Source organism: Hydra vulgaris, chromosome 10, assembly GCF_038396675.1.
Source record: "Hydra vulgaris chromosome 10, alternate assembly HydraT2T_AEP".
Classification (NCBI taxonomy): Eukaryota; Metazoa; Cnidaria; class Hydrozoa; order Anthoathecata; family Hydridae; genus Hydra; species Hydra vulgaris.
The window spans coordinates 46,443,045-46,468,101 of record NC_088929.1 but is presented as its reverse complement, the minus strand read 5'-3'; the positions used below and the strand labels follow the sequence as shown (position 1 = coordinate 46,468,101).

At 26.9% G+C, this 25,057-nt stretch overlaps 2 protein-coding genes across 2 annotated transcripts; both read right to left on the bottom strand.

Moving 5' to 3' along the window:
* Positions 1-1,915: 1,915 nt before the first annotated feature.
* LOC136086002 (adhesion G-protein coupled receptor D1-like) lies at positions 1,916-4,132 on the bottom strand. The gene is made up of 3 exons (XM_065808153.1): positions 3,870-4,132; positions 3,534-3,627; positions 1,916-3,443 (listed from the first exon to the last, which is right to left on the bottom strand). The coding sequence occupies exons 1-3, from the start codon at positions 3,970-3,972 to the stop codon at positions 2,939-2,941; spliced, it is 702 nt and encodes a 233-aa protein (XP_065664225.1). The 5' UTR covers positions 3,973-4,132; the 3' UTR covers positions 1,916-2,938.
* A 6,016-nt stretch (positions 4,133-10,148) lies between these two features.
* Positions 10,149-17,552, bottom strand: LOC136086387 (uncharacterized). The gene is made up of 6 exons (XM_065808684.1): positions 17,416-17,552; positions 14,560-14,690; positions 14,158-14,390; positions 12,454-12,600; positions 11,812-12,355; positions 10,149-10,243 (listed from the first exon to the last, which is right to left on the bottom strand). Exons 1-6 carry the CDS (start codon positions 17,550-17,552, stop codon positions 10,149-10,151), a joined length of 1,287 nt encoding a protein of 428 aa, XP_065664756.1.
* Positions 17,553-25,057: the final 7,505 nt, after the last annotated feature.

The window sequence follows — 25,057 nt, the reverse complement described above, 5'->3', positions numbered from 1 at the left end:
AGTAGTATCAAGACACCAATCTCTAACCTTCACTCAACCAAGAACCCCAAGGCAGGGGGTGCTTTTAGTGAGAATTGGCTTCTCATAGTCTTTGCCTAAAAAAGTGTATCCTACAAGGCAACAGGAAACAAAGCAGATTGTACTGGGTTACATGTTGCCAGTAGCAAGAAGACCTGACCTGACAAATAGCACAAGTACCAGAATGAATCATAGTAGATGGCACAAGAGATGCTAGCCCTTTAGAGCACCACCCATTATAGTATTTATAGAAAAGAGAAAAAGAAGCAACATTATGGCAGTGTGACAATGGTTGGAGGTTGGCAGCGAGAGCAAGTTCAACTATGTTAACAACGAGTTTTTACATCTTGTCTAAAAGGGAAAGTGCACCTTTTAAAAAACTACACAGATAAGGCAACAATATTTCATACAAAAACAGATTAAAGATTTAGAGAGATCCAAATAATCCGAATATCTATAATCTCTATTCAGATCCGGAATCTTGAGTAAGAAAGTGGCAAACAAAAATAAGAGATGCAACCTTTTTAAATCTATTAGAAATTTAGCATCTGCTAAACTTCCAATAAATTTAATGTATGGTTTCCAAAAAAGAGGTAAGAGGTAATCCTAGAAGACAAAGGTTAAATGAATCATTAAGCACAATTTCTTTCATAAATAAAAGAAGACCAAGATTATTGTAATTATCTGAGTTAATGCTTACCAGTCACTGAGAGCCCAATGCTATAGCAAAAATGAGATCCTTTTCAAGCTCAAATGCCCCCTTCAAGCAATCAGAGAGAGTTGGTTTCTTATCAAGACAAGAATAGGAAATGAAGAAAAGTGCTGTCCATTGAGAATAACTTTTACACTACAATTGAATGAAGGAAGAATTAATAATCAGCATGCCAAACTTTGTTAATGTCATAGGCAATAGCCCTAGCCTCTTCACATCTACCTAATGCCTAATAAAACCTATTGGTTATTATCGCTAACAAATCAGCATGATGATCAGAAAGTAGGTTAATAGATTCAAGATGAAAGATTAAGTTATTGTTAATTAAAGACTCAAAAACCTTATTTAACTTAAAATTTATTTTTTTATTGCTCTGTTCTATAAGAACATAAAGCACTCTATTTGTAAATTAAACTAACTTAACTGTATGTATGACAATGGTTCTGTATGTTTATGTAATACATACAGAGCCATAGCAAAGCTTCCTCACCACCTTCAATCGAGGGGGAAGGGCAGCAAGTTTAGGTGACCCATTCACAAATTTAGGGTCCTATTTGCAAATTTAAGGAGCTTTTTTTATTGATAGTAATACCTAATGGATAATTTTTTTTTTGTGGGGGAGGGGGAGGCTCGATCCTTTATATATATAAAATACATAGATATATTTATATATATATATATATATATATATATATATATATATATATATATATATATATATATATGTATATATATATATGTATATAGATATATGTATATATATATATACATATATGTGTATATATATATATATATATATATATATATATACATATATATATATATATATATATATATATATATATATATATATATATATATATATATATATATATATATATATATATATATATATATATATATATATATATATGTATATACATATATATATATATATATATATATATATATATATATATATATATATGTATATATATATATATATACATATATATATATATATATATATATATATATATATATATATATATATATATATATATATATATATATATATATATATATATATATATATATGTATATACATATATATATATATATATATATATATATATATATATATATATATATATGTATATACATATATATATATATATATATATATGTATATACATATTTCATGCCCTTTTTCATGCCCTTGCCAAAGTTTTCGCGGGCGTGTGGGCGAGCAAAAACACTTGAGCGCGATAGCGCTGGCGAAACGGAGATAACTAATGAAGATGATTTAACCAGGTTAATGAAGATGATATTAATTTATTCTGTTAAAAATTGTTTAATTAGTTAAACCAAGATATTATAATTCCTAACCGTTGGAGCCTTTTTTTAATCTGATATGTTAGAAGTCATTGCAATGCAAAGATCAGTTAATTTTTTTGTTTTTGATTTTGAGTTAGTTGCTTTAGGCAGGTTTCTCAATATTTAAAATTAGGCTGGTTCCTTCTCATATGCGTAAACACGCCTTGCCATTGACATACCTCCCAGCATCTCCACTCATACTAAAAGTTTTTATCTCTAAAGATTTCAAAATAGCTCTTTTATAGAAAATATTTTTCGATTTCAGCTACCTTGCATTATCCCAATTGACATTAGCTTCAATATTCTGTCAATTTTCAACAAAATATTTAATGCTTGTGCTGTTTTATACGGATTCTTATCAAACTGCATGTTTCATCTATTTATTTTGATCCACATTTACATGGAACAAGATAAACACCCGGAATACTAATTTTTTGCAATTTTGATCAGTTACAATAGCTGAGAATTGACAACTGATTAGGATTATCTGTAAAAAATGTTATGAATCCAAATTTTGAAAATTTCGTTTTTTAATTTTATACTTTGAATTTAAATCCAGGCTAAAGTAATAAACTATTTGTAGTTGATATCGTTGTAATTTAGTCTACTAGCAACTCTTATGCTTATCATAACAGTTTTCAAGTTTAGTTTTTTATTATTTTATGCTATTTTATCTTCACAGTAAAATAACTTCTAACGTCTTAGATTGAAAAATGGCTCCAACAATTAGAAGTTGAAATACCTCTTATAATAATTATTTTAAACAATTTTAAACATGGTAAATTAATAAGTACTTTGTCAACCTGATGTTTTATGTTTAGGTTTATTATCATTATTGTTATTTAATGTATATCAACTACACATTTTTTTTTTTAAGTTTTTGATTTTAACTTTAATATACTTAGTATTAATATACCTAGTATTAATATACTTAGTATTAATAACTAGTATTCCCAATATTATAACCATTATTATAAACTTACTTTTCTCAAATGTTTTTGACCTCCAGCTACGTTTTTTATACAAAAATGATAATTGTTCTTTAATTTTTTTATTATTAAGTGTATAGAACAGAAATATGAAGAAACCTTGAAGAGAATTAAAAATACAAAACAACCATTGAAATGCAATTTTAAGTTTTCCTACAGCTAAAATTGCAAATAACCAAGTTGTGCCGAGCAATAAAGAGCATGCAAAAGCAATTCGGACTTTCTTTATGCTCTTCATCTTATTTTGTAGACTAGAGTTGTTATCAATACCTCTGACAGTTAATGAAAGTATTACAATATTGAATGCCATTACTATGCAGACAGGTAAAAGTATACCAAAATAAAAAGAAAAACCACGAACAACACACCTAAAAAAAAACAACATCTTGCATAATAAATATAAAAAATCAGTGTTTAAAGTAATAGACATTTGATTTCAAAAATAATACTTTGCTTACGACTTTAAGTCTTTTTTAGTGATTGGACCTGGCCCAGGGCCTAAAGAATCAGGTTTACTTACTGCAGTCACAATTGTAAATATTAGTGGTAAACCTAAAAAAAAAAGACACAAAAAATGATGCAATGAAATGAAATCATTATAAAACTCTATTTTTACCATTATAGCTGTAATGAAGAAAAGAAAAATCGAGTAAATAAAATTACACATAAAAAAAAAAAGTCTAGCCAACAAATAACGTTTTTAAAAGCCTTAATAGAAGTTTCATAGATATCAGTACAGCTCTTTGAAGATTTATCAATATCTTAAAAATGTATTGCAATGACAGGAAACTCACCCCATCCGAATGCTGATGCTTTTAGCAAAAATTTAGTGGAGTCAGGTGATCCACCAAACACTTTTACAAACATTTTATATAAATTAAATCCTTCTACTGCCATCCAGAAGAATGTTGACAAAATAAAAAACTGCAACAATGAAGCAACAGTCTGACACAAACCACGAGGTTCCGTTTTTGATATTAAAGCAAGAAATAAAACAAGAGTGCACAATAAGTTTGCACACAAAATAATGAGAATTTTCTGAGCAAGTTTCTGTCGCAATGAGCTTAAAAATGATATAACAATATAACAATAGCAAACAAATAAATATGTATATATATATATACATATATATATATATATATATATATATATATATATATATATATATATATATATACATATATATATATATATATATATACATATATATATATATATATATATATATATATATATATATATATATATATATATATATATATATATATACATATATATATATATATATACATATATATATACATATTATATATATATATATATATATATATATATATATATATATATATATGTATATATATATATACATATATATAGATATATATATATATATATATATATTATAACTAAATATATATATATGTTTATATATATATATATTTATATATATATAAACATATATATATATATATATATAAACATATATATATATATATATATATGTATATATATATATATATATATAATTATATATATATATATATATATACATATATATATATATACATATATATATATATATATATATATATATATATATATATATACATATATACATGTTACTGTATTCTACAAACAGAGTGCTCAATATTCTAAAAAAACAGAGCAATAATAAATTAGTAAAAAACACTTAGGGTAGGGTGGGGCAAGATGACCCGTGGGGCAAGAAGTCTTTTTACTTATGTGAGAGCATCATAGAACGGTAATGTTTTATTCCTCTATAATACTATTCATAAAGTTAAAACGAAATCGTGGAATGAAAAATGTTTTTAATATTGCTGGTAGGTGAGGTTTAAATCGGTTTATTACTTTTTGGAGTATTATGTTAGTAAGTTGCTTCTAATTTTGAATGTTTATTGGATTGGCAATACTTATGCGATTAAAGTAAGAAATGTGTTGTTTTATAGAGAATTTATCCCACAATAATATATAGTCAATAAGTTTTATAATTTAGCAATAAAATTAATTTTATTTGTATTAAACTTGCACTCACTACAGATGAGGCAAGATGTCCTCGGTTATGTGGGGTAAGATGACCTCAAAGGGCTTCTTGCGTCATGGTTTTACGGAATTTCTACCACTTTTAAAGTGTGTTTAGAACATAAAAACATTTACTAATTTAGTTATTGACAATGTTTATATGTTGGTTTATGTTGAAAACTATTATACATATTTATAAATAGCTTTTTAAAATAATTTTATATATTAAGTAAATGTTATAATGTATATGCTAAGTAAAATAAAGCTGTATCACATGCTATTGCTGCAATTCAATACATATTTGTAAAACTTTTACAAATATGCATCGCATTCAGCTGAATGAAGTTGTATTAATACAACTTCATATATTATTACATGCGCATAATACAATTTTTACTAAAAGGAGCTGTGTTTAGCATGCAACATCATAATAATAATTGCAACATCGTGTTATTGTTAATAACCTTGAGTAATTTTGTATGTACATGTAACTTTAGTAAGTTCTTGTTTAACTCAAAGAGAGTTAATTTATAGATGTTATGCAATGTATAAAATAATAATGTATTGAATAATTATATAATACTGTGTATGTATTTGTATGTTTATATAGTTAAAATTTTAAGGTTTTAATATTTCTTTAGATACATATTTAAATATTACAAATAATGGTGAAAAATTATGTGCGAAAAACACAGAGAGGTGCAACAAATGATAGAACAAAGTCAGCATTAGATGTAATAAAGATGGGCTGCAGTCTAACGAATGTTGCATCAGAATTTAGTATTAATAAAAAAACATTACAACGTCATCGAGATGGAAAAGTAAAAGTAGCTGGTGGTTTATCTCTGGGTGGAAAATTTCCTGTTTTCAGTAAAGAATTTGAATTGAAGATTGTTACACAAGTTCAGAATATGGAAACAGCATTATTTGGCTTGACAACAATAGATGTGCGTCGCCTAGCATATGATTTTGCTAAACAAATGGAAATTATTAATTCTTTTAATAAAGAGTCAAAAATGGCAGGAGTGGATTGGCTGCAAGGATTCATGTCTCGCAATCCACAACTTTCTATGCGAACTCTACAAGCCACCAGTATAAGCAGAGCCATTGGCTTCAATAAACCAACAGTAAATCAGTTTTTTTCAGTATACAAGTCATTTTTTGAGGAACATAAGTTTTCAGCCAAACAGCTCTGGAATATGGATAAAACTGGAATCACAAATGTCCATAAGCCAAGAAAAATAATTGCAACGAAAAACAAACGACAAGTTTCGAAAATAACTAGTGGAGAAAGAGGTGCTACTGTGACAGTTGTGTGTGCAATGAGTGCAAGTGGCACTTATGTCCCACCCTTATTTATATTTCCCCGTAAGCGAATGACTGATAGGCTGGCTGTTGGTGCACCTTCAGGCTCAATTATTAGAGTTAGCTCCAGTGGATGGACTGATTCATCTTTATTTATTTAACGGTTAACACATTTTGTTGCTGTGACTCATGCATCTAAGACTAATGAGTGATTAATTTTACTTGATGGTCATCACAGTCACAAAACACTTGAGGCCATTAAATTTTGTCGTGACAATGGGATCCATCTCATAACTCTTCCACCTCATTGTACACACAAGATGCAACCTTTAGATCGTACATTTTTTAAACCATTGAAAGTTGGCTACAATACAGCAGCAAGCAACTGGATGTTATCACATCAGAGGCGTAGAATTTCATTTTTTGACATGGCAGGTATTTTTTAAACTGCCTACATCTTTACTGCAAACATTGACAAAGCAATCAATGGTTTTAGATGCTCTGGTTTATACCCAATAAATGACCTTATTTTTAATGATGAAGCCTTTGAAGCAGCTTTGCTCACTAATGAAGCTGGGCCATTGAAAATCTGTCAGCAATTTAGTGATATGCCTAATTTGCCTATTGTTTCATCAATACAGTTGGCAAATGTCATGAGCACAACAACTACTAGTGCAAAAAGGAAGGCTGTTGATGATGCAGTTTTGCCAATTGTTGATGAGTATCTTGACCTTAATTCTTCCTTAAATATTTTGGAAAAGATTTCTCCGCGTCCCAAAATTCCTATTTTAAGACAACGAAAGAGAAAGACAGAGTCAGCTGAAAACCTTACTTCTTCACCTTTCCAGAAGCGACAAGAAGAGCATGAAAACAATGTAAAAAAAAGCAACAAGCAGTCATATTGCGTAAAGAAAAAGCTGCACTTAATAAGGTGATCAAGCAAAAAATGAAATCAATCAATTTGAAGACAAAAAAGGTGAAAAAGCCTGAAAAGCAGAAAGCAGAAAGACCTAATGGCATAAAGAAACAGATGAAAAGGAAGATAGATATGGCTTCTGCCTCTGAAAGTTTTATCACTGATACAACTCTATGCACCATATGCTCTTGTCCATACAATGTGCCACCATTTGATGATTGGACACAATATAGTAAATGTACATCTTGGTACCACTTTTCATGTGGTCCAGATGATTCAGACTTATGCTACTACTGTGAATCATAATCATGTATATATTATTTGAACATTTATGTTAGTGATATAAATTTAAAAAAATTATTTATCTTCAAGACAATTGCAGTGTTCATATTTCAGTTATTTTAATAAAATGTAAAGAGTTTTTGTAAAGAACTATTAATAGCTTTTATTTTAACTAATAGTTATTTTTAACAACTGTTTTAAAGGTTTGGGACAAGATGCACTCGTTGGAGCCTCTTGCCCCACGGCTGGGGCAAGATGTCTCCTTGCACAATTATTAGTTTTTTTAATTTTAAAGTTTATCACCAGTAAAAAAGTAGTTTTTTATCTTACCAATGTCTTCTCTTACAAGTAAACTTTGATATTAAAAAAAATTACAAGAAAAGGTAAAAGTATTTGTTATTTACGCTAAAATTTGTTAAGGGAGGCATCTTGCCCCACCCTACCCTATCTAATTTTTGTTTTCTTCTACACTGTGTTTCACCGTCAGTAGGTTCAGGACTCTTCCTGATGAACCTACTGATGGTGAAACACAGCGTAGAAGAAAACAATAGTTAGATAAGTGTTTCTTACTAGTTTTTATAGATATATATAAATATATACATATATGTACATATATATATATATATATATATATATATATATATACATATATATATATATTTATATATGTATATATATATATATATATATATATATATATATATATATATATATATATATATATATATATTTATATATATATATATACATTTAAATATATATATATATATATATATATATATATATATATATATATATATATATATATATATATATATATATGTTTATATATTTATATATATATTTATATAAATATATATATATATATATATATATATTTATATATATATATATATATATATATATATATATATATATATATATATATATATATACATACATAAATATATGAAATATATGAACTTTTTTAGTTATATTAAGTTATTTCCAAAGCAAGCATGAAACTTGCTTTGGAAAGCAAGTTTTATGCTTGCTTTCCAAAGGAAAGTGTCATTTGAAAAATGAGCTCAGGCCTATTACTTAATGTACATTTGTTACTAAACATACCAATTTTTTTCAAACAACATAAAACTATTGGGTTGTTGATTGAAGGAAAAGGATAGTTTTTGCATAACTGCATTTATAAAGAATTAAGTTGCATCCTATAAGGAATCAGTAGCAGAAGCAGTGTCTTATTTTAAACTAATTAAAACTGCACAACAAAGCTGATAGAAACTTTAAGCTGCTAAGTTGGGAATCTGCACTCTATGTTCTAAGCAAGTTGAAAATTCATTTTATAGAAATGACCTTTGTTTTGTTTGTGGTTATCAGATTTAAATTGAATGAATTAAATGACTTTAAAAATAATTTATTTTATGAGTTTATTTGTTACTAACTGCTGTTATATGTTTGTGTCTTATTGGGTTTTTTTAAAGTAATTTTAAGTAAGTTTTTTTAAAGTAATTTATTAGATATATTCTTTTATTATGAGTAACTTTTCTTAGTTTTAAGATACAAATTTATTGATTTATTGGCATAAGAATAAATAGATTCAAACCTGTCTTTAACAGTGACTGTAACAAGTGCAGCTTCTATTAAACCTTAATGTAAAGATAAGCATTGCAGTTAGTTGATACATCTTTGAGAAAATTGAAATTTTTTATTCAGTTGAAAGAATATATTTAAAAACTAAGACCAACTATGGCGTACAAAGATTTTTTTAATAAAAGAACATGTAATTATTGGAACAACACAATATAAAACAATTTTTTTGTTCAATAGAGTAACTAATTAGCAAGCAAATTTTTAGTGATTACTGTATGTACTCATATATATATATATATATATATATATATATATATATATATATATATGTATATATATATATATATATATATATGTATATATATAAATATATATGTATATATATATATATATATATATATATATATATATATATATATATATATATATATATATATGAGTACAAAGAAAGATTTTTTTAATTAAAATAACTTATAAAATTAATTTTAAGGATCCAAGATCCAAGTAAATTAATAATATTCTATGAATAAAGGAAAAAAATTAGTGAAAAACTTATTTTAGACTTTTGACATAATTGAACTGCATTTTGACATAATTGAAACAATTGAACTGCATTTGACATAATTGAAGCTGCATTGAACTTGGTTTAAATTCTTTTTATCTATTAATGAGCATCTTTATCAAATCATCTTATCCAAATTAATACGCACACAAAAATTAATAACTAAGAAATAATTCAAAGAACAAAAGTATTTGAAACTCATTTAATTTACTAACTACTTTTTAAAACATCTCTTATATTTTTTTGAAATTTTTGTCTGTTTTTAGTAACACCTGGATCACATTAGGCTTATAAAAAGCTTTTTTAGTTTTTAAATAATTCTAAATATGTTTTTATTAACATTATTAAAAAACTCAACAAAAAAAAAATAACAAAATAAAAAACTCACGGAAAAGCAGAGTAGCTAACAATTGTAAGAACTAATCCAGTAAATGATAATCCACAACCAATCCATGTAACAACTTCAAGGCCAAGTGAATCTTTATTTGATTGATAAACATTTAGTATTTTTGCAAAGCTCGTTAAATGATTGCATTGACATATTATCTCTAATGAAGACATATGAACAATCTTGCATCTATCAGAAGACTATGTTTTTTCTGTTTGATAGAAACAAGCTTTTTAAATAACATTTAAAAACTATAACTAATAATTCTAAACTTGTCAATTAATTTTTAAACTTCATTACCCAAAAATAATTATGGGATATCTCAGAAATAGTCACTTTTTAAATAAGTTTGCAGTTTGATGTAAAACTATGATGATATAAAGCTACAATACATGGCATAATAAGTTCACGAGCTCAAAATAGTATGTATTAGGGTTTCTATGAATTCAAATAGAAATATGTGACAATGCTGTTCATACACAAAATATAAATATAAAAAATAAATAACTTGCTTGAGCAAAATTTTTGTTAGCATTTATATCTCCAATAAGTGTCAACTCACGATAGATGTGAAAACAAACCTATATTTGATTATATACTACCAGGAATACAATGCAAGTTTATAAATAGAATAACAACTTAAACCAAGGTTTAACTTACACAGAAAATGAAACTTTATTCCCTCTTTTTACGTTTTCTTGTATGACTTACCTACTAGAATTAGGATTAAATAACGTATTAATGTAGTTGTAAACTATAATGTAGGAGTATTCAATTGCTATGGGTTCAACACCCAGAACTATCACAAAGAAATGGAAACATTTGCTTCTCATGGTGACTACACTGTGTTATAGTATATTAGTCTGTAAGGTTTTTCTTTTAGCTTCTGCTGATTTTAAATCTTGATTATTTTTTGTTTTATTTATGGTTCCAACAACTAGCTTACTAGAACCAATATTGATATGATTATTTAATTGTGTACTATAAAATTAAGTACATAAAGATGAATAATTTTTACAATTCTATCCCTTTAGCAAACAAATTTTCATAATGGATTTTAAAACATTGTTTAGGGAAGGCATTCATTTTGCATATGCTATATCTAAAAGTGAGTATACAGCACTGTATCTGATATTTCGTATGTAGCAAAAAAGCTTTATTTTAAAATTCAACTTGCGAAATATTTTATTTGGGAATGATTACTCGCAAAATGAACATCGGCAGTTTTAAATGTTTTTGTTTATTCTGGTACAAAAATGAGTTAATTTCCTGTCAATATTCTATCGAAATAATTTTTATTCCTGAATTTTGCATAACCTTTCAGGCTAACAACTCTATATACTATGAAATCTGATACAAAACAAAACCAAGAAGAAGTGTAAAACTGGTTACTAAGTTGCGTTAAAACTAGTTTATATGACTGCAATTAAAACTTTTAAAATGTAAAAAATAAAAAAAATTTTAAAAAAGATTATTATCATAATTATTCTCTTAATTAAATATATTCACAGTCAAAGAATCTGTATTTAAAAAATAATAAAGTAATAAAAGATATCTAACAAAAGAATTTAAATAAGAAATATGATAAAAAATAACAAAAGAATTTTGAATAAAAAATGAAAAAAGGTATGATAATAAAATAAAAGAATTTTGACAAACCTTTTACTTTATAAAAACTACAAGTAACGCTGCCTGATTTTTCAGTCTCTGAAATACCTGAAAGCTTGGAAAACTTTATATTAATTAAATTGCTGGAGTCTTTCACATCGATGCCATTTAAAGAAGCAGAAAGAATTAGGCTTTCTATGATTTTATTTTCTTCTGTGAAAAAAGAACTCTCTTTATAAATATATGAATAAACTTTAACTTTATTTTTACCCATAAACAGCTGTGAAGGAAGGGCTATATAATTGTTAAACTCTTCTAACTCATCATCAAATTCATTACTTGATATATTAACACCAACTTTATCACTGTATTCTGTAGAATAAACATAAACAGAGTTACCATTTGGTTTCATTGAATATGATGTCATCCCTAAGTTTTTTAATGATATACTAACATTATTACTCTGCTGCTTTCCCAAATTGTCTAATAAAGATAAAAACTCAGTGGATGAATTATAAATCTGATTTGCACTTTGAATTAAACTTGAATTTGAATTTAACAAACTATTCATTGATGATAAAACACCCTTGGTTACCTAAAAAAATATTTAATTGAATACCTCAAGAAAAATTATAGATATATATATATATATATATATTGTAAAATCTTATTTAATACTTAATAACAATATACATTTTCTGAAGAAGAGTTGACACTAATAATATTCTTTAAAATGGTTGAAATTAATTTAATATCAAAACTGGATGTTAGTTTACCATTTTGAATAATGCTATTTAATTCCATTGTAACATTCAGAATATTTTCTATTGTAACATTAAGCTATAAAAAAAGAAAAATAAGGAAGAAATTAAGAAGAAAAACAGTTGCACATTTAAATTTACACAGAATTAATATTCAAGTCAACTGGCAATCAGTGAAATTCATTTTTCTTTTAAATAAAAAACCTTTACTCAGCCAAGTAGTACTTAACTTTTTATTTGCTTAACTGTTCAATTAACAATAAATTTTCATTGCTTATTGACTACATGTACTAAACTAAGTTTGTGTTAAAAAGTAGAGTATTAAAAAATAAGTAATAGTGCTGAAAATGAAATCATCAAACTAACTAACATTTTTCTGGGCATGAACAAAATGCAAAAATTATTTTCAAACAAGATATTTATGCAAAAGTCAAAGTTCTTACAATGCCAATTGAAAAAATGATAAAAATCCGACACCTATGAGGACAGCAAGTATAAAGCAATTTTGGTAGCTCCAATAAAAAAACAAAAAGCTTAAACAGAAAAACTACTCTTGGCAAAATATATTTATGCTATACTTGAATTTCATCATATCATCTCTGGAAAACTGTTTAAAAGACAAGTCATAGTCGTCTAGAAGTCATAGAGTTCTAACTATTTAGATGCCAGCCTACAATCATGACACAATTTCATTGTACCAAATGCAAATACAGCCTGACTGCCATCAGTTATACAAAATATATTACTAATTTTAACCATGAATGAATTTGTTTGATTTTTAGTACAAAGTTGAATAATTTCAAGAAATTAAAGAGATACAGCCTATTGTTTAACTGCCAAGGATACATTTTGTTCAAACTGTTTGTCATGTTCTACTAACTACACTGATTCCTTTTACAGCAACTTGCAAAGGGTTACATTTCTTTGGTACTCTTATATGCATAAAAACTTGGATTTACTGTACCATGGCTAGAAAATATATTGGAACACATGTTTGTTGTCTATAGCGATAGTGTGAGCAGTCCAAAACTGAATTCATTGAAGTTGTCACCATCTTAAAAAAATATTAACACTGATTGCAGTCTCATTTTAAAGATGGATATTTAAGAAAATTTGCACTTATGCAGCTCTGCAACCACCTTCTGTTACTAGTATAAAATCTTTTAAAAATGTGTTTTCATTGACCATTTATGTATTATTATACCATAACTAAAATTTCTCCTCTTATTTTCAAACATTTTTACTTAAACTTTACATTATTTAAAAAGTCCGCAAATATTCCTCAAAACTTTCATTAAAAAAACATTAAAAATATATTTACAATAGTATTAATTGAGAACTATCAAAAATATTAGGTACAGAGTTTTCATCAAATGCTTTAAAGCTTTCCATTACTTTACGATTGCATTGACCTTCTTGAGATTTTCAATCTGAAATTATTTTCCATTTGTGTTTGCAATATCTCACAGCATGTTGTATGTAATTTTACTTTATTTGAATTATATCCCATTAAGCATTTTTTGTTAATTACTAATAATTAAAAAATATTATGAATTTTTTTATATAAAAGAATACATATTTTTTTATATAAATAAATAGATATTATCATCAAAAAACAAAAAATACTTTAACTAACATTAGCTGTATTGATGAGTTGATAAGTAGTCAGAGAATATAATGGACAGCTACTAAGAGACGCAAACACCAACTCAGGTAAATAAGTAGCATTATTTATTATACACTGTGTTTGAAAAGTAATACTGGAGTTGTATGCACACAGTATTGTTGATATATTGTTAACCATAGTAAAAGGAAATGTATACACTCCTCTTAAACTTTCTTCTCCAACTGTTTGACTAATGCAGCAGTCTAAATATATTAAAACTAAATGAAATTTTAAAATTTTGTGTTATTTTAACTTTCTTTTCTACATGTATTTTTAAATTATTTAATTTAAAAAAACAAAACAAATAAAATGTAAAGGCTCAAAAATTCTCAAACACAAACTTATAAAGTAATGAACTAAATTAAATCATACCACAAGGTTTAATTGAAACACCCAATAAGCTAGGTCCCAATTTAAAGTTAGTTAATTTTTCACAATTCTCAATTGTAATTCCTATTTGTGGTTTGTAAGTTAACCTCACAATCACACCAATATTTATGTTTCTAGATAAAAAAAAAAAAAATAACAACGCACTTTTAATGAATCATTGACATGTAACTATCAACATATATTCATTTATGCATGCATATATACATATATACTTAAATATGAATATTAAAATAAAATTAAATATATATATATACATATATATATTTATATATATATATATATATATATATATATATATATATATATATATATATATATATATGTATATATATATATATATATATGTATATATATATATATATATGTATATATATATATATATACATATATATATATACATATATATATGTATATATATATGTATATACATATATATATGTATATACATATATATATGTATATACATACATATATATATACATATATATATGTATATACATATATATATGTATATACATATATACATAGCTGCTCCCAGGGTTGGTAGTGCCCAGTGCAAATGTAGTTGCAATGCCCCTCCCGTCAGTAAGAGTCATGTATATAATCATTTTGTGCTGCCACCAATACTTTAATACTTACACCACATACCAATCTAACATAAGGATAAATGTATATACACTCGGTTCAAAGATTGTAATAAGTTAAGAAAATCAAATAGTTAAAACTCTAAATGAAAACTTAAGTTACTGACAATGAGGTAAATTTATAATATTTTTTTTTTTAATTTTCTTAACGAAAATTGTTCAATATTTTTTCCAAATTGAGTTTTTTTGCTCTCTTGTTTTTAATGAAGAGTATTGCAGGGTCAACAGTCTTTCTTTCATCATGAATGTACCTAGGTAAGTTTTAATTAACTTCAACTTGATGAAACTAAGTTCTCAAGCTTGCCACACACTGAAAATCCCCACTTGGACATGTATTAACAGAGTTTGTCCATCCTGTCTATTAAAGATGATTCAATTGTGTCAATTAGAAGCAAGAAAACATCATTTTTGAAAGATTCTTCTGGACTAGGGTTTTATATGTCTTTCTCTGCCACTTTTCCTTAAACAGTTGTTTGATGCCAACTTCCTCAACTATTTTTCTCGCTTAAGTTATTGAGTATCCATTTTTTGAAAGTTCTTCACTAAATTAAATTTTGCTCTCAAGGCTTATTTCCAACAGAAGATCACGCCAGACTATTAGGCTTAAAACAAGAAATCTTCCATATGCATCTGCAAAGACGTTGCCCCTGATGAAATTGATGCATCATCAGATTGTTCACTAAACTGTTCCACAGAATCAACAATGTCATTAATTTAATATTGATATTGAATTGCTGATATGGAACTTATCCTTGCTTTCCACCTGGTTTCACAGACTTGCTTCAGGATTAATATTTTAACATGGTTACTAATAATGTCTTTTTAGGATATTTATTTTATTGACTGCACAAAGCAAACATGAGTTCAGTGTCAAAGTATTCACTAAAAAAAGTAATTAAAACAAACAACGAAAAACAAACTTTAGTTTAGTGTAAATTAAAAAAATTATTAAAAAATATATTAAAAAAAAACATTTTAAAGCAATATTTTAAAAATGGGGACGACTGAATAAACTCAAATTTCATTAGTGCAAACTGGCATAAGTGCAAACGGCATAAGTGCGAACTGGCATAAGTGCGAATTGACATAAGTGTGAAACAGTTACCAAAACTGGCACTAGTGCAAACTGACATAAGTACGAGCTGGATTAAGTGCACTAAAAGCATTTGCAAACATTGGCAAAGTGCAAACTGGCATAAGTGCGAAATGGTACCAATTTGTATTTATGCCAATATTTTCAACTTTATTTGGCGCACTTATGCTAGTTTGCACTTAAGCCAATCTTTGCAAATCTGTTTGGCGCACTTATTTCAAGTCGTAATTATGCTAGTTCACATTTGTTCCAGTTTTTACAACTGCTTCACACTTATGCCAGTTCGCACTTATGCCATTTTGCCAATGTTTGCAAATTTATTGGGTGCATTTATGCTAATTCGCACTTATGCTAATGTTTGCAAATTCTTTTGGCGCACTTATGCCATTTCAAACATATGCCAGTTCGCACTTTTGCCAGTTTTTGCAACGTTTCACACTTATGCCAATATGCGTTTATTCAGCCTCCCATTTAAATGGACAAAAACAGTAAACAAATATTACATCCTTTACACCAAGATGAAATCTTGTAGCAACTTTATTTGTTGTTTTTTTTAACCTGTCCTGATATTGACAAATGCACCTCATCAGTTCTATTTTTTTCTTGCACAGGGAATTTTTTATCTTTTTCACTAGAACATCAAAAATTAATTATCAGATAAATTTGTCTCAAAATATATTGTATCAAAACCATGGACAATATAACTTTTAAATAAATTTTTATTTTTAATGAATATTCCAAGTTTTTTATCCAATACAATCCTATGTTCCTTTCTCTTTTGGTAAATCATGTCAGTATTCTTAGTTATATTATACATTTTTCTAGTCTAGTCGACTTTTGGTTAGTTAAGAATTCAGTTTCCTCTTAAATGGCATAAAGTGATCTGTTTCGGTCAACTTTGATTTTCATTACAATATTTTTGCAGCCTATGCCAAAAAGTTAATCTGAAGTTTTTATAGTTGGTTTTGAGCATCTAAAGATTTTCTTTTGAAGAGAAGTTTAATCTATAATATGAAAAAAAAGACATAATTGACAGTATTAATGGACATGGACAGTAAAAATTAAAAACAATTTATTTATTACAAATTGAGAAAATCTTACTTTTTAAGATCTATTTGTTTACTCCATATTTTGTTGCACCAGATATTTATTACTTCTTTGAAAAGACAATTTTTAATACCTGTCTCATATTTTGCACCAGGGAATTGAAATTTTAGCTGATATCCTCCTTTCTCCATGGAAGTACTTATATTTGATTTTGTTGACTTATACCTTATTTGCTTTGAGGAAATAATATAGCAATATCTTCTTGAAATGTCAACTATTAGTGGGCAAATGATATTCGAAAAGCTCTAAAATGTGTCTGTTTAAATTATGCAATAGTCTTTCTGAGTTTTCTACCAAATTGTTAAATTTTTTCTCCTATACCTTTAAATTTTCTTCTTTTACAACTTGTTCTTCTGAATTATTTATTGTTTGTTTGCATATTACTATTAACTTTTGTACCTTAAAAACATAAACTTGATTGTTATATTGATTCAATTAATGTATATTATATATCCTCTCTGTAATAGTATTAAAAAACAATACTTGCTTATTTTTAAACTAAAAATAAAAAAATGAGAAAGAGGCGAAAATGTATCATTTAAGTGGAAAACCATATAGAAAGTTCAAAAATACCTGGTTTTACACCTAATTTTACATCTAACACGTCTAAGGGTCCTTAAACCCTTGAATTTGGCAAAAAAATTTAATGCATAAAACCAGGATATATTTTGGACCTAAAAGTTATTTTTATTGGGACACCCCAATATATATATGTACATATCTATATATAGGCTAACAACTTGTCGACTTTATATTATAAGTTCTTTTATGATACAACAATTGTTTTGTTTTTAGTTTATCTTAGAATTTATTATTTCTTAAATTTACTTCAACCAAATTTACTTCCACCTGTGAATTTAAATAAATTATTATAATAAAGTTATATAAGAATTAGTAAAAAAAAAAAAAAAAAAAAAATTTTTCTTTACTTTTAAAACACAGATATTTAGTGCTGAGAAATACTTTTTCCTTAAACCTTTGGTGTAAAATATCATGTAATATCGCTTTAAAATTATTGATAATATGGTCAAGTTTGCAAAGTTGCTTATTAAAAAAACAACATTATCATTGTAAATAAGGTGAAAAACGCTAAAAACTATTTTAGAGAACAGTAATTAAACTAAAAGAAATTTTAGAAAAAGTAAAAAAAACGAAATTACCTATAAAATTGAACATCTTGAAAATACGGTTCATTCGTAAACTTTACTGTTGTAAAACGTTTTTGAAACTAAATAAATTAAACTGATTATTGCCAGTATAATGAAATAATTATTTATCATATTCTTATCAGTTTATTTAAATTTATTTTTATATATTATCGTTACATTTTAATTTAACAATATAAACTGTTTATAATTTGATAATTTGATTAAATAATTCATAATTTTTTGTTAATTTTGTTAACAGTAGTGAAATTCAATAACAAATACAAATATTCTATATATTATTTTTAGAGAATTTATATATTATTTTATATATATTTTTATCATATATATATTATTTGTATATATTATCATATATCATATTATTTATATTCATATTATATATTATATTATATTATAAATATTATTTTATTGTATATATTATATTACTTTACATATATTTTTAGAAAAGTATAAGCTTTCTTCTTACAGTGTATCTGGTAACATCTTTAAGATTATTGAGTCTTTCCTTTCCAATCGTTGTATAAAAATTATTTTTAATGGACAGCACCCTTCTTTCTATCCTGAAACTTCAGGTATTCCTCAAGATACAATCCTTGGCCCTACACTTTTTTTAATTTACATTAGCGATCTTCTAGATATTCTCACCTTATTCATATTACCACTTATTCTTTTCATAAGAAGAAGCCAACACTCTCTGATTGCTTGGAGAGGGCATTTGAGCTTGAGAAAGGATGTCACTTCTGATACAGCATAGGGTTCCCAGTGGCTGGTGAACTTTAATTCAGATAAAATTCAATTTTTTTCAGACAATCGTTACCGCAATAATTTAGATTTTCCTATATTTATGAGGGGTAATGTACTCAATGAGTCATCTACCCTCCATCTTCTAGGAATAACTCTTACATTCGATCTTTCTCGGAAACCGTATATCAAATCCATTGAAAAATTAGCTTCTGCTAAGGTTGCATCTCTTTATTGTACTCGATATTTTTTCTGACTACCAACTCCAGATTCTATTCTTTATCTCTATAAATCTCAAATTCGTCATTGTATTGAAAACTGTTGACATATCTGGGGCAGATCTTCTAATGATGCTCTTTCTCTTTAAGACAAGGTGCAAAAATGCATTGTAAACATAGTTGGACCTGCTCTTGCAGCTAACCTCCAACCATTATCACATCATCGTAACATTGCTTCTCTTTCTCTTTTCTACAAATACTTTAATGGGTACTGCACTAAAAAGCTAGTGTCTCTTGTTCCCCACCTACTAAAATTCATTCTTGTGTTACTTGTCATTCAATTAAGTCTCATCCTTTTTCTGTGACTGTTCCTAAATGTTCCAAAAACTCTTATTCGTCAAGTTTTTTTTCCTTGAACATCAGTTCTTCGGAATTTGCTTCCTTCATCTTGCTTTTCTGATTCACATAATTCGCAATCTATTAAGTCGTACAACAGTAATATTGAAATTTTGAATATTAATAATAAAACTATAACTAACAAGAAAATAATAGCAAACACATTTAATGATTGCTTCTCTTCAATTGCAGATAATCTTGCTAAGGAAACTCTACCTCCTAAATTTCACTTCAGCCACTATCTAAAACACCAAAATCCTGATACGTTTTTTATATCTCCAGTTACTCAAGAAGTAAATGACTATATCTCACTATTGAATCCAAATAAAAGCACCGGACCCAACAGCATTCCTTCAAAAATAACGACCTTAGCATCTCAAGAATTGAGCTTCCCCTTGAGTATTATGATAAATCAACCTTTTCTATCAGGGATATTTCCTGACTTATTTAAAGTTTCAAAAGTTGTTCCAATTTTTAAAAGCGGCAGTAAACAAAATCCTTGTAACTATCGGCCTATATCCTTACTCTCAAATATAGGTTTACTAATTGAAAAGTTTATGTATAACAGGCTACTTAGTTTTTTAAATCTACCAGGTAGCTTATATAGTCTGCAACTTGGATTCCGAAAAAAACACCCTACTAACCAAGCACTCATAGATATACCTGAAACCATACGCAAGGCTTTGGATCAAAACCAATTTGCTAGTAGAGTGTTTCTTGATCTGCAAAAAGCTTTTGATACTGTCAACCATGAAATTCTATTATCAAAGCTGTATCATTATGGTGTAAGGGGAATTGCTCTGAACTGGTTTAAGTCATATCTAAACCATCATCCACAAAGTGTTACTATTGGTAACATTTCATCCACTACTAAGTTTACATCTATAGGTGTCCCTCTGAGTTTAACTCTGGGTCCCCTTCTATTTCTTATCTACATAAATGATTTAAACACTTGTATTAAATGCTCGAAAGTGTATCATTTTGCTAATGACACTAGCCTTCTGATTGTAGATAAGTCTTTGAAAAAGCTAAATAAGTAGCTAAATTATGATCTGGCATCACTGGTTCAATGGTTGCGATTAAACAAAACATCTTTGAATGTCAAAAAAACTAAATTAGTTCTATTTAAACCTCAAGCCAAAAAAATTACCAAAAAACTTAATTTTAGAATAAGTGGTCAAAAACTAAATATTGTTGATAAAATAAAATATCTGGGCATATTATTAGATAAAAGTCTTTTGTTCATTCAACTAATTAAATCCATATCAAACAAAGTCGAGCAAAAGGAATGCTTACAGAAATAAGGTATTTTGTGAATTACGAAACCCTTGTGATTATTTGGCATGCTATTTTTAACTCCCATCTACGCTATGGTTGTCAGATATGGGAACAAAGTTCATCCATTTTTTAAAAAAAACCTTATAAATCTCCAGAATAAATCTTTAAGAAAAATTCACTTTCAAACTAACAGTTTTAGTTCTGACATACTATATAATCTTTCTAAAATTTTAAAGCTTAACGAACTTATCTACTTTTGAAACTGTGTACTTGAATGGGACATTGTCCACAATAATACGCCCAGCTGCTTCACTAGCTACTTAAAATTCACAAATGATATTCATAGTACTAAACTTGGGTCTGCATCTTTTCTGGTATTAAAATTCTGGTACATAATACTCTCCATTTTCTTTCCTTCTTTTTACCTGTTATTTTTTTTGTTATTGATATTATTATGATTTTTATATTTTTTATTTTTCATTATTATTAATGATTATCACTAATATATATATTATAGATAAATATATAGCAAAATATATACCTATATATAGTAAAATATATATACAGTTTTTACTTTTTTACATTACTGTATTTAATATTATTATTACTATCTATTACTATTATTGTTATTATTGTTTATTATTATTATCTTTTATTATTATCATTATTATTATTATGCTATAATTTATACCATCATAGGTTTTTACACGTTATCAGTTTATAACTGTTTGTATATGTCCCGCATGATTGTATATATATATACAGTTATTAATAAAGTTAAAATATATTGATTTGATTTGATTTGAAATAATCTTTGAAATACCAATATTTTTACCACTTCTTTGCGTGTTTCAGTGAGGTTAAACCCACTTCTTCTCGTTATACAATTTTTTTCAAATAGGTCAAATCCACTTTTTCTCGTGATACAATCTGTTTAAATTGGGTAGCTAAGAATTCTATACTTTCACCTCTTTGCATAACCTTATTTTTAATTTAAAAACAGGGCTTTTATAAGAAAAAAAACTCAATGATGTCTACTAACGTAAGGTCATTGTAAAAAGTTGTTGATTTTTCATACTACTTATGAAACAATAATGTGACAAAATAATATTTAAGTAACTATTAATAAATTCATTGTAGCACGAGTTGTCAAATTTTAGGACTAAAAAATACACAAAATGGCCTCATAAAATATCTGATAAAGTTACACATGCTTACAAACATATAAAAATGACAATATTGGCCAATATTGACATGCCAATATTGGCGCGATATTGGGTATCTTTGACAATATTGGCACAATACTATGAAACAATATTGCGCCAATATTGTTAGCCAATATTGGCGAAATAATGTAAACCAATATTGCTCCAATATTGGAATGCCAATATTGGCCAAGATACCCAATATCGCGCCAATACCGCGCCAATAATGTTTGTTACTCGGGAAGTTACTTGGTATTTAAATACTGTTTCTCAAAGTATATGGTGTCTGTGTATTTTTATATGTGTAGTATTGGTACAAATTACAAAATTACAAACTCTGAATAATTATAAAAGGCTTATTAATGGTTTTTTACTTAAGCGATAGCACTAATTTTTGCCATTCTGGTAACTTTATATAAAAGGAATTTTCTATTAGCTTTTTTTGATGATGGCATTTTAAAATGAAGTTTTCTCAAGATTAAATATTTTAACTTTAAGGTGTTATAATAAGTTTGCATTTTTTTTTGATATAACTCACATTGATTTCAATAAATTTAAATGGCTTGTGTTGAATGTCAGCTGCTTCTTTTCAACGAAATGTAAATTGTTGCTGCTGTTGTGAATTTTTTGGAGCAAGGTCTATGTTTTTATCTCCTGTAATTTCAACAATATAAGATTTGATGAAGCTGTATATAAGCAATCGACGATCATCTGACAAAAAAATGAAAAAATTAAACCAAGTCAATATACATAATACTATATATCAGTAGAAAGCTCTACTTCTCCTCCCTATAGTATGATGCCATCATAAAAAATTGTTTGAGTTGAATCAGAAGGTAAAAAGAGACGTTTTTGCGATAATTTCATTCATTTTTAATCGCCAAAGTTCAATTGCCAATTGCCAAGGTTCAATTGAACCTATAAAAAATTCAAAAACTGTCTTGCTCATTGCAATCAGATTTTTAGCTGTACTTATCATTGCTACTTATGATAAAAACATACTTATTGCCAGACGAATTCAGAAATCCATTTATTTTAATCAAATGTTATTACCAATATTGTCACACTCGGGCAATTAGGGTACCAATAGTTTTATTTCTAAGCCAACCAATAAAACTTAGGATTTCAAAACTCCAGCGCGATGAGAACTCTATCTTAAACATTTAAAAAAATGTTTACAAAAATTAATGAGCTCAAGTTATTTTTTCTTTTTATGTCACGCTGCACAGTGTACCGCTTCATACAAGCTAGGTGGACAAAAATATTTTGTTTATATGTAGATAACAATATTTTGGTGTTTTATTGACTAGTTATGCATTAGGGTAGCCTGGGGAAGGCAGGGGGCAATTACCCCGCGCGTTTAAGGTTAAAAGGGCGCCAAATAGTCAATTTTACTATAAAAAGAATTTATTTTTTTTTAATTTTATTGTAAAAAAGGCGATATTTTAATTACTTTTAAGTTTTTAAAAGTTTTTGTCTTGAAAAAGATAATTAAGTAATAAAAATAAATAATAAATTTTAACACATAAATAATGTAATAAAATTTTGCCTAAAATAAAAATATACTCACTACAAATATACAAAATATTAAAATATACTTACTACACTACGCAAAATAAAAAAATATTTTATTAATAACTAATTATTATCGGATGAATCATTGTTATTTTCACTACCCGATGAATCGGGCTCTAAATAATCTTCAACGTCACACATAATTCTATTTTCAACAAGCTGTGGTGGAAGAAAGAAACAAGACTTGCTAAATTGTGGCTCAAATAGAAAAAGAAAGGCAACAAAAGAGAAAAAGCAGACAAAAAGTAGCAAAATGAAATCTGTAGCTGTTACATCACCCCCTTACAAATCTGCAAGCACTCTTAGAAAAGCTGTTAATGAGCCGAATAAGCACTTAACTAAAGAAAGAAGTACAAACACTTTTAATAAAAATGAATGAAATCCCTAGCCCAGAAAAAATACTTAGTGAAATTGCATTAGGTGCTTTAACTGTAAAATTAGTTTTTGAATTTTACCGGCGTGATGATATATCCCGTCAAGCACCCTGTAAAAGAGACACTATTATGGTGAGATTAAAGTACAAGAAAGAAACCGTGCAAAAACGCCTTTTGTACAGGAATGTTAATAAAACTTATGCATTTCTAAAGATGATTATCTTGAAGAATCAGTTGGAAAATTAAAGTTTGCTAGTTTACGCTCACCACATGTGGTTTTGTCTTGTTCAATGTCAAGAAATGTTTGTTGTTATCAACGACGTCAAAATATAATTCTTATCGTTGAAGCCCTGCACAAGTTTGATTCAAATTTTCCATTGTATTCACATTAATTTCCTCTTAGCATTGTATGTGATAGTGAATAAGACATTTGTTATAATAATATGTGTACAACATGCAAAGATGCTGCAAAGTTTCATAATCGATATGTTTTGAATGAAATTGACAAGAATAAATGCATTACATGTTACCAATGGGAAAAAGTTGCAGATGGTAATGGAAACAAATATATTAAAAATATTGAAAAAAGGGAAGAGTTGATGATCTTTACAGCACCTATTCAAAATCTTTACCTTCAATTCTTTAGCATTATTTTATTAAACAGAAACAATCAAAGACATGTT